Source organism: Pleurodeles waltl, chromosome 8 (genome assembly GCF_031143425.1).
Source record: "Pleurodeles waltl isolate 20211129_DDA chromosome 8, aPleWal1.hap1.20221129, whole genome shotgun sequence".
NCBI lineage: Eukaryota > Metazoa > Chordata > Amphibia > Caudata > Salamandridae > Pleurodeles > Pleurodeles waltl.
In genome coordinates, this window is record NC_090447.1 from 77,030,047 (window position 1) to 77,047,952 (window position 17,906).

At 41.4% G+C, this 17,906-nt stretch overlaps 1 protein-coding gene across 1 annotated transcript in view; it reads right to left on the minus strand.

Annotated features, from left to right (window-relative positions):
* The window catches only part of CLPB (ClpB family mitochondrial disaggregase), a 1,103,838-nt gene extending 1,090,506 nt beyond the window's left edge, over nt 1-13,332 (minus strand). The window contains exon 1 of the mRNA XM_069203766.1: nt 12,893-13,332. Coding sequence (XP_069059867.1) covers nt 12,893-13,244 — 352 coding nt within the window. The 5' untranslated portion in view covers nt 13,245-13,332. The remainder of the gene's footprint in view (nt 1-12,892) is intronic.
* Nucleotides 13,333-17,906: the final 4,574 nt, after the last annotated feature.

Consider the following 17,906-nt stretch of genomic DNA (forward strand, 5'->3'; position numbering starts at 1 on the left):
TTTTCTGATCGAAACGGGCTGCCTTCTAAACATAAATTAATAGACAGGCTCAACCTTGATACTGGCAGGAATACATAGACCACAAGAGAGGTTACGTGACGGACAAAAGAAAACATTGTGCGTTTTAACGAAGACAAGCAAAGGTCGGTTTTGTGTAATGTTGCTAAACTGAACCTAACATTATTCTCGCCCATCAGAGACTTTAATTAGGGTCAGCACGCACATTACGATTACAACCCTCACAATTTACAAAAGAATAATCCCGACTCTCTGCACATGCTTTCAGCTGAGACTCGCACAGATCATGCTAGGAGGCCTGCAGGCCCCACTAATTCAATTTGGCAACTCTGAATAAGGAAGAAGTCTAGATGCTAATGACACCACCAGGCAAAGAGGAATCCCAGAGGCAAGGCCTCCGACTATGAGGGCGCGTGCTGGCTAAGAGCGCCATCTATCAACTAAACGAGGAAAGTCAAATTACGGCCTCGATGCATCTGCGCCCATACTGCAGAACACTTGGGCTGCGGGCACAGCAGGGAAAGTCGGGTATGCTCTATTTTGCTGCTTCTACAGCAGGTTATGGAACAGGCAAGTTTTGCTCCAGTCCATATTACAGAACCGTATTTTTTTATTTTGCACAAAACGGACCAAATATATTTTGGCACCATTGCTGACATGCAAAGCTCATTGCCTTACTTATATGTAATTGTTTGTGTTCAATATTTTATGTCAAGCCGCTCTCGTTATGCACCACTTTCTTGCTGCTTAATCTCTTTGCAGCCAGAAAAGAACAATAGGAATAATGACAAAACAAATGATATGAAGAAACAAACTACAATTTCCAGCAACCATTGGGCTGGGCTGGAACTACTGAATATCACTGCGCATGTGCTTCATTCGTCCAGTGTAAATGTTATGCGGGAGTGGCAGTCAGTTAAGAGGAGCATTTACCTTCCATTAGGTGAATACATCCGTGTACTACTGTGGATCTTCAATCCTGGAATCAGTGTTTCCCTTAGGTTTTTGCCCAATCCCTGGTGAATTTCTGTTCTTTCTCCAAGAACAAGAGGGAGTTCACATCTCTAGTAATAGTAATATCATTTCTGACATCCTCAAATTGTATATCTAGATTTGTTACAGACGCCAGAATATTCTCTAATTCTCCTTCATAATCTCAATCTACTTCAGAATCAGTAGGTACATTATTCCAAAATTAATCCTATTGGGCGATCTTTGACTTGTTGCATGAATGGCATTCCACACGTCACACTGGGTTAACAAAAATGGCACCGAAAGGAGGAAAGACTGGCTGTGTATACTATAGCTGCTGAACTCATGATACACCTGTGCCACGTTATTCAGTAGTTCTAGTACAGAGGTTGCTGGAAATCGTAGTGCATTCTTTAAATTTTTGATTTTGTATTTTTTTCTGTCTGCGAAAAGATTAAATAACTAGAAAGTGATACATAACACTGGCCGCCAAGTTTTTATTTTAATAAAATGATGACTTTCCTATATCGAAGCTTGGAAAATCCACATCTTAACAAATACAACTTAGCTTACATCCAACCTTAAAAAATAACTTACTTTGCTCTTACCCATGTAATAAAAAATGAAAATGAAACGAACGCATTTTGCTTAACACTCAGTCCCATTTTTCACACAGCATGAAATCAGTTTGCTCTATTCATTTTTTTGCTTTATTTGCCTGAAAATACTGCTTTTTCCGCTAGCAATCATAGAAGCCATCAAAATTGTGAAAAAATGTCCAGTTCTTAGCACCACTGAAAGTCTGTAATGTGACCCCCAATCAATCAGTTGTGACATCAGTTTGATTTCATATTTGCACCGCCAAGTGATGGGGGTATGCGAATACCAATATTCTACATCAATCACTTGGCCCAACAGTGGATGAAAACGACACAAAGCTGCAGGATTCACCGTACACACAGTGCACAGGAGCTGAAGAAAAGTTAAAATGCCACAGACAAATCTAACATTATCAAAACGATCTGCCACTAGACAGAAAGAGCACCCAAGCTATCTGCAACAGGGTTGCAATATGAGGTAAAGAAGGCAGGCCATACACTATGGACCCAATTCACAAGGTTTTTCAACAGCCGAGTCTTAATCCAGGCTTAAGTGTGTCTTTAGTCACGTAGTTCCAAGAGGAAGGCATGCTAGTCCTTGGAAAATGCTTTGTCAATAAGGGGGCTCGAGGAGGTCACACCTAAGCCTGGAGTAAGGCAATTACAGAAAATGGTTTGTAAATTGCTGTATGTCAAAATATTGTCTACATAATATGGTCCAACATAAATATAGTGTCCTTTATATAGTTTACAAAACTATTGTCCGGTTGTGAAATTTCTATTGTTAACTTCAAGGGAGCAATATTTCTGTAAACATTACTTATAGCATAATAGCTATCTCAGATGATATTCAGGTACCATACTTTGTGGCTCAAACATGTAAGCTCAAGTGTAATATACACTTAAGAGAGGAGCAAGACAACATTTAAAGATTAGGCTCCATATTTGCAAAATAATGCAGGTGCTCTAGTCAGCTTCCAAATTATTGGCGTTATTGTGCAACAAGTCATACAATGAAACATCAAAGATCTGAAAGTGAAGTTAAAGGTGAATTAAAGGTCTACCCTAATATCAATTCACAAATGTAATGAAAGTCAAAAATAACTCCAGCGAGAACTTTACCAACTGTGATCTAACAAACCACTCAAAAAAAGAAACAGCCTTCCCTGTTCTTGTTCAGTAAGTACAACTGCCTTGACTTTTGCAGTTCAAGTCAGTCTGATTCTGTTACTTAAAAGCATGCTATAAAGAACATGAAATGCATATATTTATCATATTTCATATGAAGGCACGCAATACCTAAACTATGAGAAAGTGAAAATGGCAGTATTAATTACGTAAAGTGTCCTAAAAATAAATAGGACAGAATAGGTTTAACCACAGCCCTCTGCGCACCAATACTAATGAGCAAGCCCAAGCTTTTACAGAATATCCAGGAGGAAACATGGGAAGAAGCCAGTAACGCAGCCTCAAACCTCAGGAAATCCCTGAACCTAGATCGTAAAATCCTATCAATCAAGGAATAGGGAGTTAAAAAAATAAGTAAGCCATAGTCCTTGGCTGGCCACACATGTTGCTTTAGCTGACAACATTAACAGAATATTGATACAGGGATTGTTAGAGCACCCAAGAGGATGACTGCCTTGCCCTGACGCTGAACGGTGGTTCTATCGTTTTGAAGTCCTGGTGCTGGAGAAGTCTATGTGGGATCCGGTGATGCGGGAAAGGGTGACAGCGGCAGAATGACTGAGGAGGCTGGGGAACCTGTACACAATTAAACATTTTTTAAGCCCATGGATGTCCTCTGCATCCTTGTTTTGCCACGTCTACCAGCATGCAGAAGTGATGTTGTTGGGTGAGTGGTATGACCATTGATATAGGAAGACTTTATTTCTTTTAGATGAAGACATCTTGATTTTTTTTTTGCCAGCTGATATTAGGCGTTGTCCGGCCAAGCGCGTTATTTTCTTTCAGCAAGGCATTGTGAAATCTGTGAAAAGCCCAGTCTGACAAATATTTTTTTTTTTAAATGAGTGCGTTTTTATATTTGACATATTTCTTGGGGCATGCTTTTTTATTTCCAACTACAGATGCAGGTCGCGTCTCATAAGGGAGAGAATTGCTCTCTTCACACCTTCATAAATTCACTGCTCATAAAAAATATGTATTTAAGCTCAGATTGTGGCACAATAAGCATACTGAGCCCAGCAATATACCATCTCACAATCTTATAATGTAATTAATAATTTCAGACTGATTTGAGTAATTCGACTGCAATGACACTTTGCTTCATTGATAACACAAAACATAAGAATGCCTAGGCAATTGAGTATGTTGCCTACTACCCCCTGGCTTCATATGTATCTCTGCTACCAACCTATGTTGTGGTTCTGAGACTTCATCCTTGAAATGAAAAAAGACAAACTATTTAAAGCACTGCTTCAACAGAAAAACGCAGCAGTCAATGGAATATGTCTTGCTGTGAAGTGGTTGACATCTACAGTTGATTACACATGCAAAATGGTTTTGCCAAGTGCAAACTGTTACGTCTTTATGGGAAGATCAAAAAAGGAAAAATGTATCAACAAGAACATATATATTTTTTTAAGTATTCTAACTCTTTATTATAAAAACGGTAGCACCTTTAATTGTCAATGTTCCACTGCCATTCTCACCCCTCTACGGATAACCAGTGCTCCTGGGCAGCTTAAATGTGTTGTCCAAGGTTTTCAGTTGCAGGGACCAAGGAAGAAAATGTTGCTAGATCCATTAAGAAACCAAAGGAAGATTCTACATCACCAACACTACCTACTTTAGAAGACTTGCAGGAGGAAATTAAAATGTGTATACCTTCTATACTCAATACTAACAATACATTAAAAATAACTGAAGAAAAGTGTTCCAACATAGGCAGAAAACTCACCGATGTCGAAGAGAGAATTAGTGATGAAAAATATGTAATGGGAAAAGTGAAGGTACTGAGCAAAGAGACAGACTTCATTAAAAGAAACAGACTGAGAAATTGGAAAACAGGAACAGGAGGTAGAAAATGAGGCTCTATGGTTTCCAAGCATCTTCTCAAGGTTATAATGTGCTTGCATTCACTAAACTGAATATTCCCAAAAATAGTTTACATCACTCTTCAAGCCACAATGCAGAAAGAGCTCACTGGATTGGTCAGAAAAGTTTGTGATTTAGCATTTTTTTCTAAATTGTTATTTTTTTTTGTCCTGTGCACAACCTTTACGTCATCTTTTTCAGCCCCAAAGCACAGGAAGCAAATGGTTTGGTGAGAATGTTTTTTTTCTCACAAAGTGACACTCAGCTTACTGTCAACAGAAGGGAGAAATGTTAAGATCTTTGGAGTTGAGAGCTATGAACGCTAGATTTGGCAGGTATACGTATGTGTGTTTTACAATATCGTACAAAGACAAAACACTACATTTAAGGATCCTGCCAAGCTGAAGGAATTAATCCATAATGATAAAGGAGAGGAAATGGATGTTGATAATAGCAGTGCTTCATGATGCCATTTTCTCTGTATTATTCCAGTTTATTTTTTTTCTTTCTTTCATTTGGGAGGTTTTACTTGTGAGTTAGGCTTGTGCTTATTTATAATAATGTGAGCCAACACCTGAAATGCACTATGGTTTACATATATTTGTTCTCTTTGTTTTAGAGGTAGTTTGTCTTTGGGATAGTGTTTTTGATGAGTTCAAGTTTGTAGCTACATCTTGAGTACTAGTGTAGTAAGAGACAATATGTTATGGTGCCCATCATGTTCTATTTTTTGTGAGAGGGTACATTTTCTTGTTTTTGGCTTACAGTTATATTGTAGAGGTTATGCTTTATTACCTTTGTGACTGTCTTTTGGAATCATAATATAAATATCTGCTACGTCAGTGGTTCCCAACCTTTTGTGGACCCTCACTTTATCATTACTGGTGCCCGGGGACCCCCAACGAATCTTTCTTGAAATCCGGGGACCCCCCCTACCGAATCATTACTGAAAGCTGGGGACCTAATCTGTTAATATTATTTATTTTCCTAAGCAGTCGCGGACCACCTGAGGAGGCTTTGTGGACCCCCCCCCCGGAGTTCCCGGACCACAGGTTGGCAACCACTGTGCTAGGTTATTTTTAGTTTTGTGCAGCGGGCTGGGTGGCTTCATCTTCCAGGGGTGGATTTGCACTACCCTTCATTTCTAGTTTTATTGTTGGACTGTTGGTTAATGCTTGTGGTCATTTTGGCTTCTTACCATGTTTTGAGTAATAAGCAATAGTGATCGCATATGATTCCCTTATTCTTATATTTTTCTCATTTTTCCCAGTTTTTTCTTGGTTATTCTAATTATAGTCATCCTTTCTTCTACTTCCCGATTTCTTCTCAACTCATTAAACATTCCATGGTGCAGAAAAATAGACGTATGTATACTTTGCATATATGTTAAGGTAACATAAAATCAGATTGAGCATGCAGGCTTTGCATAATCCAATCAAGAGACAAAGGCCTTCATTATGACCCTGGTGGACTACAGAAGCGGTCAGACCGGCAACCACATTATGACCGCAGCGGTAGAACCGCCGGCACTGCCACTTTTCGGCCACCCTACGGCCTGGCGGTGCTGGCAGTTCCAATCCGCCTGGGCAGCGCTGCCCTATGGATTACGACCCTGCCTCTGCCAACGCTTAAACATGGCGGTTGCCTCACCATGTAAAGGCTGGCTGGAGTCGGGGAGCACTTGGCATGGGCCCCCATGGCCAGTCCCCTTGCGAAAGCACGACGGGTCCTGGTGCACACTACGCACCGCAACATTGCTGCAGGCTCAATCACGGGCCGGCGTCAATGTTGTGGGTTGTTTCCCGTTGGGGCAGCGGGAAATTCTTAATAGGGGCCGCAGGAAGGGGACAGCACCAGCGGTAACCCAACCGCTGGAGTTTGTCAGGCACGCTTTCCGCCTGCCAAACTCATAATGAGGGGCACAGTATTAACTCATTTTGTCCTTATACAAGAAACCCATTGATAGCATCACGAAGAAAGTGATACGAGAAAATGTGTTGGAGAGAAGTATTATTTGCCAGTGCTGGATAATAAGAATAGTACTGGCATTCTCTGCCACAAATCTTACAATTTGGATCTAGTTTCACAGTAAAACGACTGTGAAGATAGATGGGTGTTAACTGATTTAAAACCTGGCAGCATTCCAATATGTATTTTTGAATTGCATAGTACTAATAATTCTGACATTCGTTTTTGGTGAAAACAATCTCATCCAATAACTTGTCTTATCCTCATGATAATTTTATTGGTGGCTGTGACAGTAATCAATTGGATTAATTTATGGATAGGAATTGCACAAACTAAGTTCCTGATGCAGTGCAAAATATATTTAAGAGAGTTACTTTCTGTACAGCACTGGTTACTTTTAGAGAGGAAAAAGTATTTAAAGCTTTAGGAGAAAAGAGAGATCTAAAACCTTTGTTCATTATTTTGAGGATTCCTATACTGCCAAAGATTTCTCTCTGTAAGGATTTGTTAAATTATTATGTTTCATCTCTACAAAAAGATTCAGAGCAGACTTGATATGTCATCTTTAAAATAGGATATAGGGTTGAAAGAGATATACAAACTCTCAACAGAATTTGAAAGAGTAAGGGTATGTGTCTCTGTAGATTTTCAACTGAACCTTTTTTCATAATATTTTAAGATTCTGATTCCTCAAATATTGTTTCTTTTTAATTATTCTGTTTCCACTGATAAAATGTAGTGATCTTTTTCATGTGCAATGCCTTGCTTAGGTCCTAAAGAGACTGGAATTCTCCATTATACAAGTGCTACAGATCACACTCATTAATTTAGATTATATTCTCCTACACCCTCGCCAGTGTTGCTTCGACATCCTTTACCTACCTCCTACTCTCCCCTGGTGTTGCTACTGCTCCCTCGCCACTTTGAAATAATGCTTTTCTGTTTTTTTTTCTTCTTTTAGTTACCACCCTCACATCATTTTGTAGGCGTGTGTGGGCATGGTGCGTGCAACTAGAAAAGGACAAGGCAGCTGTGTCAAAGGGATTTTTTTTTAGTTTTTAACTTTAACCATGTTGCACAGCATCGCAGATGCTGTTTGGTGTGGCTAAAAACCATTGGCAAAGTCAATAGGTCACAAAGGCAAGACCTTATGGCTTTGCCAGTTCTTGCTTATTATTGCTGTGGTGCAGAAGATTGGACACTATAAAGATGGTGATTCTCCCAGTTAGTAATTATCCTTTATCAATGTTGCCAATTAGAATTTCTGAACATTTCTGTAGGTAAATGGATTAACTGTTTTCTAGATGTTTATGGAAGGAAATAGAGCTAGGATGTCTTTGGGAAAACGCAGGAAGCCAAAATCGAATGGATGAGTTAACTTTCACAATTTGGACTATCACTCTGCTTTTGGGATAAGAAAAATTTGGATTAGCTACACAGAGAATACAGGAGACAAGGCTGTAATCTGACAAACCATGGACCAATTTTGTTTCTACCCTTTTTTCTTTTAAGCACATTCTTAATATAACACAGAAAACAAGATTACTGCTGTCATCCATGAATAAACAAGCATTGCGTTCCTTGGTTAAACCACCTGTTACTGAATAAGTAAGGTACACATGTTTTCTATAAAACAGGTCTTGGATATGTGTAATTCTTTAAACATTACTCTCTCTAATTTTAGGATGCCACACTTAATAAAAGGAAGGAAACCCAACCTATACAAATGTCTTAAGTCATTAAGCGAGGTGGCGCTAAAGCAAAAACAAAGTTTCAGTGGGAGAAGGATTTATGTTGAGTTTGATCAATGTTATTATAGAAAAGGTTGTGGTCAAAAATACATTCAACTTCACGTACCACTAGCACCACATAATATCTTTTTCTCTTTTACAAGAGATTATTTTTCACCCCAGTTAAATTATATTGAATTAAGTTTTTAAGTCAAGATGGGTGCTACTCTTATGATTTTTTAAAAGCGGGTAATATGTACAATTTTAAAGGCACCTGGGTTTGAACACTCTGGTTGAACGTTTGGGCTAAGAGTACAGACATATATGGGTACCTGTAGCTTTGTCCATACATTGTATATTTGTGGGTACTATACATGATATATAGTCAACTAGTAATTTTAAAGGAAATTTAGTGGTTATGTTATTGGCCACTGCAATACAAATGATTACTTCCAATTGAAAAACTGCATAAAAAATCTCCTTTAAAGAACGGTAGAGTGCTGTCTGTCACAATCATATTAAAAGCGATTCATTTTGGTTACCCTAGACTTTTTATTTATTCAAAATTGCAAAGTGTATGACTAATGATGATGACCTTTTGAAATCCCCTTACGTAATATCCCTGCATACTATGAATTAACAAAACAAAGGTATATACATGGGCTGCATCGATCACCTAAGTACACTTTTAGATCTAAAATTAAATTATGCTTTGTTTATTTTGTGTAAAATTATATATGATTAAAAGATTTAAAACACGTATTTTTTCTCTTTTCTTCTCATATCTTTTTTCCCTTATTTTAGGGTTTCAAAAAAATAGAAACTTGCTGCTTCTGTATTCTTAAACGTATTGTGTTATCATATATAAAGCTACTATCCTTATGAAGTGTTTTTTATATATGGCTTGTTTCATTATTACATCACCATCTTAAGTAATATTCTTCCTGGTCAGTTAGGTTATTGATATTTTAACATGATGCATTTAATACTCAATGCGTAATAAAGCGTTAAAACACAAATAACAGTGTTGATGTTGTAAGCAACCCAAACTGCACAGTTAGGAACGGATGAAAAAGGCCCAGACTAGCACAATACTTCACAACAAACGTAGATGTGCACTACAGGCAAATAAGCAAGTCTTGAGATCAAAAGAATGTTCTAATCTAAATGACCCCGTTCAGCAATGTGCGCATCCAATAGGCTACAATAACAATATTACAGTCTGATGACTGATCATTAGAACAATCAAATACCTTTTTACTGATAGCCCAGTATAAGCACAAATTTCAGAGCAGTTCCAATAAATAAGAGATCGGCTATAACTTATGTTGTCACTGCCTTCAAACGCAGCCCTAAGGTATCATGACATGTTTATACACCCGCTGAAATAAGAGAGGATTTTAGGTAGATTATATCTGACTCTGAGATGGCTACTATGTGAAGTAGGTTTGTGCCAGAGTCATGGAGCATTGTTTATACCGCCAAATGGTAGAAATTTTACAAATGTAGTTTTAACACGTATAGTATAATTGCGACGCTCTCAAGGATATATGTCAGGACTATTCATGAGTAGTTTGTCCAGTTCACAGGTTTTTCTTTGTATTTTTGGACTTGTAGTTCTGATTTAATAAAAGGGATAAACTGAACTACAAACTCCTGGATGAGAAACTCAAGCACGGACATGGGCAACATGAAAGAGCTTTGCTATTAGAGTTCCACCTATACCAAAATAAATCTAGCTGCTCCAGTTCAGGTATTTTTTATTTTGATTTTGAAGCTTTTAGTCTTGTCTATCCAAGAATAATACCAGGGCCACAAGTCCCAGAACGCAAGAAAAATCTGACCAGGAGCCTAATTCTGCATGGACCTGTGAAACGTGGCTGCTATTCTCTATTACCGAATCTTCCATCAGCTACAAACATACAAACAGGGAGATGAAAAATACATGTTTTAAGTAGGAAAGAAATGAGTCTTCTGCAACTGCATCCCAAATGTCTGATATGCTCGCACTCAATAATGTAAAAAATAAAACAATAACAATATTTAAAAAGAAATTGTGTTATAAAATGTGTATTTGTAACAACTAGTTTTCTTATTTCAATCCACACAACAACTCTCAGTTTAAGCAAGGTACTGGTTAGTATGGGTTTAGCAGGAGGGGTTAAATGCAGACGCGTTTTATAGCAATACATTCAGAGATATGAAGTTACTCAGTGTCGAATATCAGTAGCACATTCATACGTTTTTTTTAATTCTATGTGTTTTGACATATTAGGTTTTGCTTTTCCCTATAAAAATGAATACTAACATCAGACAGCTAGGAAAATAAAAGGATTGGATGAACAACTCACCACTGAAAGCAGGCACTTTCACATCTCGTTAACTATATCACAACTTTGCAGCATATTTTTCTCCCTTTTATGAAAGTTGAGTATAATAGTATAATGCACTTAAAGAGGAAACAACATTCCACTGTAATTGACAAACAAGCACATAATGCAAGTTCAAAGCATCATCTGCTCGAAGTTGCATTTGATGTGGAAATTACGGGAGTAGGTAAACAAACATGCACTTTTTACTATTCAAATCTGCCACTTTTGACGTAACCCAAGTTTTTAACTCTATTAAAACACATATGGAAATATGTTTGCGTAGGTCTTCCTTTTGGGTCCTGCGTTACAGCCAAGAGTATTACTTGAAGGTAGTAACACCATGACTGTTATCATGATATGCCGCATGACAACTAGATTTAAGGAGCGATTATGCCCATTCATGGGAAATAAACATGTTACTGTAAATGTTTACCAATTTATGTGCTGATGGCAACTTCACATGGTATTTATCTTCTAGTGCAGCAACCAGAAGTTCACCACAAAACTCAACATGCTTAATTCCAAATATGAAGCACTTGTCCTGACATATTTTTAATTGGCATTTAATAGTCGAAGATTTATGTGGTATAGGGGAATAGAAGTAACAGGATGCAAAGAAAAGTCCTTGAACTTATCACATTAGAAATGAAGAAACTTGAGGGTTCTTTACTGCATTTGGGTACTGTGGTTTGGCTGCATTAGTTTTACTCTGCATTCAAGGCAGTAATGTTGTGTTAGTCCATTACCATACAATACATTTCCACCATTAGTAGCGCACTCTAAATGAATATCATTGTGATGGTGCAGGATGAATGAATATTGATCTGAACACACTAGAGCAACACGTAGCATGGATTGAGAAGGAGGCAGATCGTTTGTATTGTTGCTTTCTTATTGTTTGAGGTGCTGAAAACATGGACAGTGTGTATGAATCTGTTTTAGGGCGTAATAATGCACTCCCTCTTATCTGAAGGGGGTCACCCTGTTTGAATCATATTAGATCACACTCTTCAGGTAGTTCAACTCTGTTACTATCAAATGGACCACACTTGTTCAACACTCGAGTTCACCTTCAGTGGAGAGCAAACAGGATGACGTGTCTGCTTGTTCGGAGTCCAAGAAGTAACCACTGACTATTCTCTGCCAAGAATAATTTCTTCTTCGCATTAAACTTTTTCAATGTACAGCAAGCTTCATATTCCGTTGTGTGCCCAGATTACTCCATCTTACAGGGACACACATTTTCTAGTTCTGGTTCTTGTTTTAACATATCGGTGCATCCTGGGAGTTGCAATTTTGACTCACTTTAATTGAGCCAATGGGCACAATACACCTGATAACTGATATGCAAACGCAAAGCGCAGGAATGGAAAAAATATGTCCCAATGACAAGGGGCTATCTCTCACCCTGAAAATATGCACAGGGAAACAACCAGAAGTGAAGGGCATCTAAAGCCTCGATGGAAACGCTGAAAAGTGTCACGAGAGAGTAACGCATGACAATTTTTGGTCTATTAACATATACAAATCTATCCAGTTTACCATGTCCATAAGTGAGTACCATAACCCACCTGTGTGTTGCTTAGCATTCTGGGACCTGTACTGTATAAAATCAGGATGACAAGTCCCAACATTCCAAAGGCTGGACTGGATGAACTACTCACCACTGGACCTGGGAAACGAGGAAGTTCTACGTAAGCTGACAGGTTTCCCAGGTTCATGCGTGACTAAACAAGCAAGTCCCAGTTTCTCATACAGTCTAAGACAGTGGTTCCCAACCTGTGGTCCGGGGACCCCTGGGGGTCCACGAAGCCTTCTCAGGGGGTCCGCGAGAGCTTAGAAAATGAAAAAATATTAACAAATATTGACAAATGAGGTCCCCAGGTTCCAGTAATGACTCAGGCGGGGTCCCCAGATTCCAATGATGTTTCAGTGGGGGGCCCTGGGGTCCTTTAATGTTAAAGTGGGGGTCCACACAAATCAAAAGGTTGGGAACCACTGGTCTAAGGGAAAAAAAGGTGACTGGCCTCTCCAGCCACGCATGCATCAGGGAAACTCAGCAATTCTGCGTAAACTACTAGCAAGCCTATTTCACTAACGTATAAGGCGGGCCTGGGATATGCCGGGGGGATAGCAAGGGGGATAATGTCCGCATGAAGTGTTAAATAATCACCCTTAGACTGGTTCGCCTTGCTGTAGCAATAGGCCACCAGGGCGGCTGTAAAGACAGAGGTGCCCGGGATCCAGCCACCGGCTTCGGACTCCGTGGACCCTTCTCTGTGGCTGTGGCGCCCTCTGCTGTTCCCCGTGAAGTAAGACGCTCTGCGCTCCCCTCTGCCTCCGGCGGATACCGGGCGGTACTGCGACGCAGCCTGACATCCAGGGCTCCGTGCCGTGCGTCCGCCCAACTGCCGGTCTCTTTCAGGTGTCCTTTGCGTGGAAGCCCACCGGCCCGGGCCTGAACCCAGGCAGCGGGCACCCAGGTGGCGAATTATCCCCCGCCCGTGCCCGAGGGATGCCAACATCCCCGCTGACAAGTTCCCTTCAAATGGAGCACGTTAATATGACAGGGATACAACAAGATGGCGGCTGCCTGATGAATTCGGTTGCAATGGCCAGTATTTTCAAAAGCGCATGCGCACGTTTATGTTTCGCTTTCACTGCTCTTCGGGATTTGTAGTTCATCAGCGTTATTCAAAAGTGGGTCGAGACGGCCGCGTGAAGTCAATAAACTACGAATCCCAGAAGCCGCAGAAGAGCGTCCCCTCCCGTCTAATTCAAGGCCCCTGTGTGGCGTTCTGGGTAATGTGGTTCATGATGTTCACCCCGGCTGAAGACTTTCACCTGAGGGTGACGACATACTGTGCAAGAGTAGCGGGACTTTAGTTGTGGCAAGAAATAATGTCACGCGAGCAAGGGGGCGCTTTTCGACCTATGTTTTGTTGAACAATTAATCAGCACATTTTATCTTTGCATGTCTGTTTCGATTGTATTATGTAAACATCAACATTTAAACAAGAATGTCGTCTCTGAAAACACTCTCTTGATTTCAGGAGAGACAAGGTGGAGGTGTCAGCATTATTTGCAATGATCTGCAGAGCTAAATATGGACATGCCAACCCACCTGATCCGGGTGGGGCGGGAGTGGGGGGGAAGACCAAGATTGTTTAGGCCAAAACACCTTGCATTGTTAAGTCCATGCTATAAAAATATTGGGAAAGTAAATATGCAAATAGAGTTTTGGTTAGCCTTGCAGCCCTGGATATTAAAAGCCAATTTCCTAGCCTACAGCCTGAAAGCCAAGCAGGCAAATAACCTGGCAACAAATTGGCACAAGTACTGAAATCATGCCCTGGAGGCCCTCAATGCACGTGCAATGTGGACAAGCGACCTGTCGCTACCTGTGGTGGCTAAACTGCTGATTAAACCAGACAGGCTAATATCGATGGAGTATGATGTACAAGTTGTAAAGAAATTGGGACATGGAGGGTTTGCCTCTGCACTGTACGAACCAGGGTCCCTCCCATCCTATCTTTCTTCGCCCCTCAATTTATCCACAAAAACGACAGCTAATGGGCTTCTGATTAGTCCCTCTGAAGACCTATTGCTATGACCGAAGGAACCAGGATGACACTGAGAGACAACGTGGCCTCTGTGCAAAGGGAGAGGAATCTCTGACCCATGTTCTCTGTCAGGCGCTCAGCGCCCATTGGGCTAAACGGTCTTTAGCCACCCCCGTCGTGTGTCGTAGCCGGGCTGCAGTTTCCTGGATGCCTGTAGCAGGGAAAGCCTGGTCCGAGCAGTGCTCGGCAGGTGCACGGTAGAATAAACATTTTCTTTTCTTTAAATGAGACACGTTCAGCTTGTGCAAAGTGTCTTTCCAGTAGGGGGTGGGGATCTCTGGTGAATCACAATACCATACTCCTCAGATTCCATGGTGGGCGCTCATCTTGACTAGGGCAGTGTATTTTATCTTTCACTGCTGTTTTAATGGCGAAACAATGATGGGCCATTAGCACTGGAATGAGAGAGAATCTGCACTTGAAAGTAAATCTCTTCCCTGTTGCCAACTTGAGTAATGCCCGAGCTATTCCAATCAAAGAAGCAGAAATCGCAAGGGGTCTTGAATTATAATTGCGTCTATATAGTGCTTACTACCCATGCAAGGGGTAGTATGTGCTATATAAATGCAAAAAAGGGAGAAAATTCCAAAGATTAACAAAGAACACACAAAGTGAAACTGGCAGAATAAGGTTAGGGCACCACCTACTTTGTTTTGGTGGTTGCCGGTGGACGGCACCATCCCTTAATAGAGGGGACATCTATTTTTAAAAGATGGTCCCAAGCGTGGTAGACTCTGTAAAATGTTCATGGCTGTCTCTCCTATCCCCACACGAAAGCCAGCTAAGACCTCCAGCACTGATTTGCCTGTGAGTCTGTGAGGAGGTACTGGTATCGCTGTATCACGTGGTGGCTGGATAATGACATCATGTCACACAATTATTTTAACAATAGGTTTGGACGCAGTGGCTCAGCGAAGCCTGTAACTGGACTCTTCTACCTCACGCGTGCTCTGTAGCTCAGTTTGGATAGAGTGTAGGGTGACAAGACTTTGAAACCCAAAATCCAGAACATTCCACAACCATAGAATTTGGACTCCAATTTTGCATCAATTGAATGAGATAGAATTAATTACCTAAAACAGAACAACCTCCCCCGTACCTCAGGACAGCACCATCACTCGAGCTATTCAGAAGAGAACTAAAGACCTGGATGTTCAAATGATCATTCCTCCATGAAGTGCCTCAAGACCCTCACGGGTGATTTGCCGCACTCTATAAATGTTTGATTGATTGATAGTCCCCCACTCCACATGCTACTGCATCATCTCCTGCTCCGTCATCCTCTGTTTTCATTTTTCTCCACCTGCTGATTACCACCACTTACAATTCACATTTGTCTTTCCTTTTATTAACTATTGTCTCCTTGCCTCTGCCTATTTTTTCCGGCTCTTTCTATTTTTCCATGTTACGAATGTAGACCAGATGGAAGCAATGACTGATAAGAATTTGTTCACAACAAAGTGTTCTCAGGAGTCATAAGGTTTCAAAGCACTACTGGTCACTAAACTATTGCAGTTGTGAGTACTAATCAAAGGGTCAGGACTGATTGGGATCAAGAAGCTCATTTCATTGCTTGTTTTTTCAAGAGATGGAACCCAAAACTGAAATGTTTATTGCTCCTAAGGAGATAGGGCTGAGCACCTAGATGACATAAATGGGATCCTGCACGGATATAAATGAGTTCCCACACACAAAGAGTGAGTGAGACCCGTCACAGACCCCATCATATTGCGAAGATAAGCATATTTTGAAGCTAAGCTCTTTTCCCCTTGAGTCCCTGCATACATAGTGCTGAAGCTCTGCACAGGTCGACCACCGTTCAATTACCAACAGAGTTGTGTCCCTTCATAGACAGAGGTGATAGAGTTCACATGCAGAGTTGAGCATTCCTACAATATAAAAGCTGAGCTTCTTTGGGCACTAAGCTAGAGGGCAGCAGCTCATATTCTGTGAATGTAGAAACAGGCCTCTCACCCAAGTTAGTGTCTGACAGAGTCTTTCTTTGATAGGGAATGAGGAGAAGCTGGGAAGGAGAATGACAGTGAGAGAAGGGACCAAGAGAAAGATTCAAGTGAGAGACAGAGATGAGGTAGAATAGTGAAAGAGATGAGAGAGTGACTGTATGCGAGACTATGGGCAGAAAAAGGGGAAGTGAGGGGAAAGAAATGAGAGGAGAGTGTGACTGAGATGGGAAAGAACAGGGAATGAGAGTGAAACTGGAGAGATGTTTGAACAAGCACCACAACAAAGGCAAACTTTTCAGCAGCTTTTACCCATTTCTTTGGCTCCCTTTGTCACTAGAAGCCTGGCTTTCATTCTGACACTGGTTGTCAGCACCACTCACCAAAGAAACATTTTGGTCACCAGAATTTTTATTTATGTACGTATTTGTTTTTTTTTTACAAATTGCGCACATGATGGGAGTGGAGGTGCTGCACACATTGACACAGAGGGGGTCATTCAGACCTTGGCGGACGGTGTACCGCGGTCAAAAGACCGCGGCGGCCATTCAAACATTTCCGCTGGGCCGGCGGGCGCTCTCCAAAAGAGCGCCCGCCGGCCCAGCGGAAATGCCCCTGCAACGTGGACGCCGGCTCAGAATTGAGCCGGCGTAGTTGCAGGGGTGCGACGGGTGCAGTTGCACCCGTCGCGTATTTCAGTGTCTGCAAAGCAGACACTGAAATACTTTGTGGGGCCCTCTTACGTGGGCCCCTGCAGTGCCCATGCCATTGGCATGGGCACTGCAGGGGCCCCCAGGGGTCCCGCGGCACCCCCTACCGCCATCCTGTTCATGGCGGGTTTCCTGCCATGAACAGGATGGCGGTAGGGGGTGTCTGAATCCCCATGGCGGCGGAGCGCGCTCCGCCGCCATGGAGGATTTAATGGGGCAGCGGTAAACCGGCGGGAGACCGCCGGTTTACCCTTTCTGACCGCGGCTGAACCGCCGCGGTCAGAATGCCCTTGGGAGCACCGCCAGCCTGTTGGCGGTGCTCCCGTGGTCGGTGACCCTGGCGGTCACCGGCCGCCAGGGTCAGAATGACCCCCAGAGTCACTTGGCAGCTAGTTTAGAAGTGTACGAGGTTGTCTAGCCAATTTTGAAATGGGAGTTTCACACGGAACATCAAATGTGAACCCTTCACATATTTTGGGTAGTATGCTCTTTTAGTAGAATCATATACAAAACAAGTATTGACGATTCATTTGTTTTTACTTTTGTAACATGACATTGGCAGTTGTCCTAGCACAAACAATAAGGACTAGGCATGTGGCACAGCAGGAGAAACAGGACAAAGTGTTGCCTATACATAGAAGAGATACCAAAGGGAAAGCATTTGCAAACACTTCCTTCTTTTGAAAAAAGTAGAACTGCAATAGGAGTGCATATGTGTCGCTCTTTCTCAAAAACAGGTACAGCTGTGGCAGCAGCTGGGCAACCTTCTCTTCCTTATTGAACACGTGGGCAACTGAAGTGCCAGCAAATCGAGCTTACATCTTACAAAACAGGTCTGACCTGGACATCAGCAATGCAATGTTCACTATCAAGTGGATTTTTAAAGTGCAAGC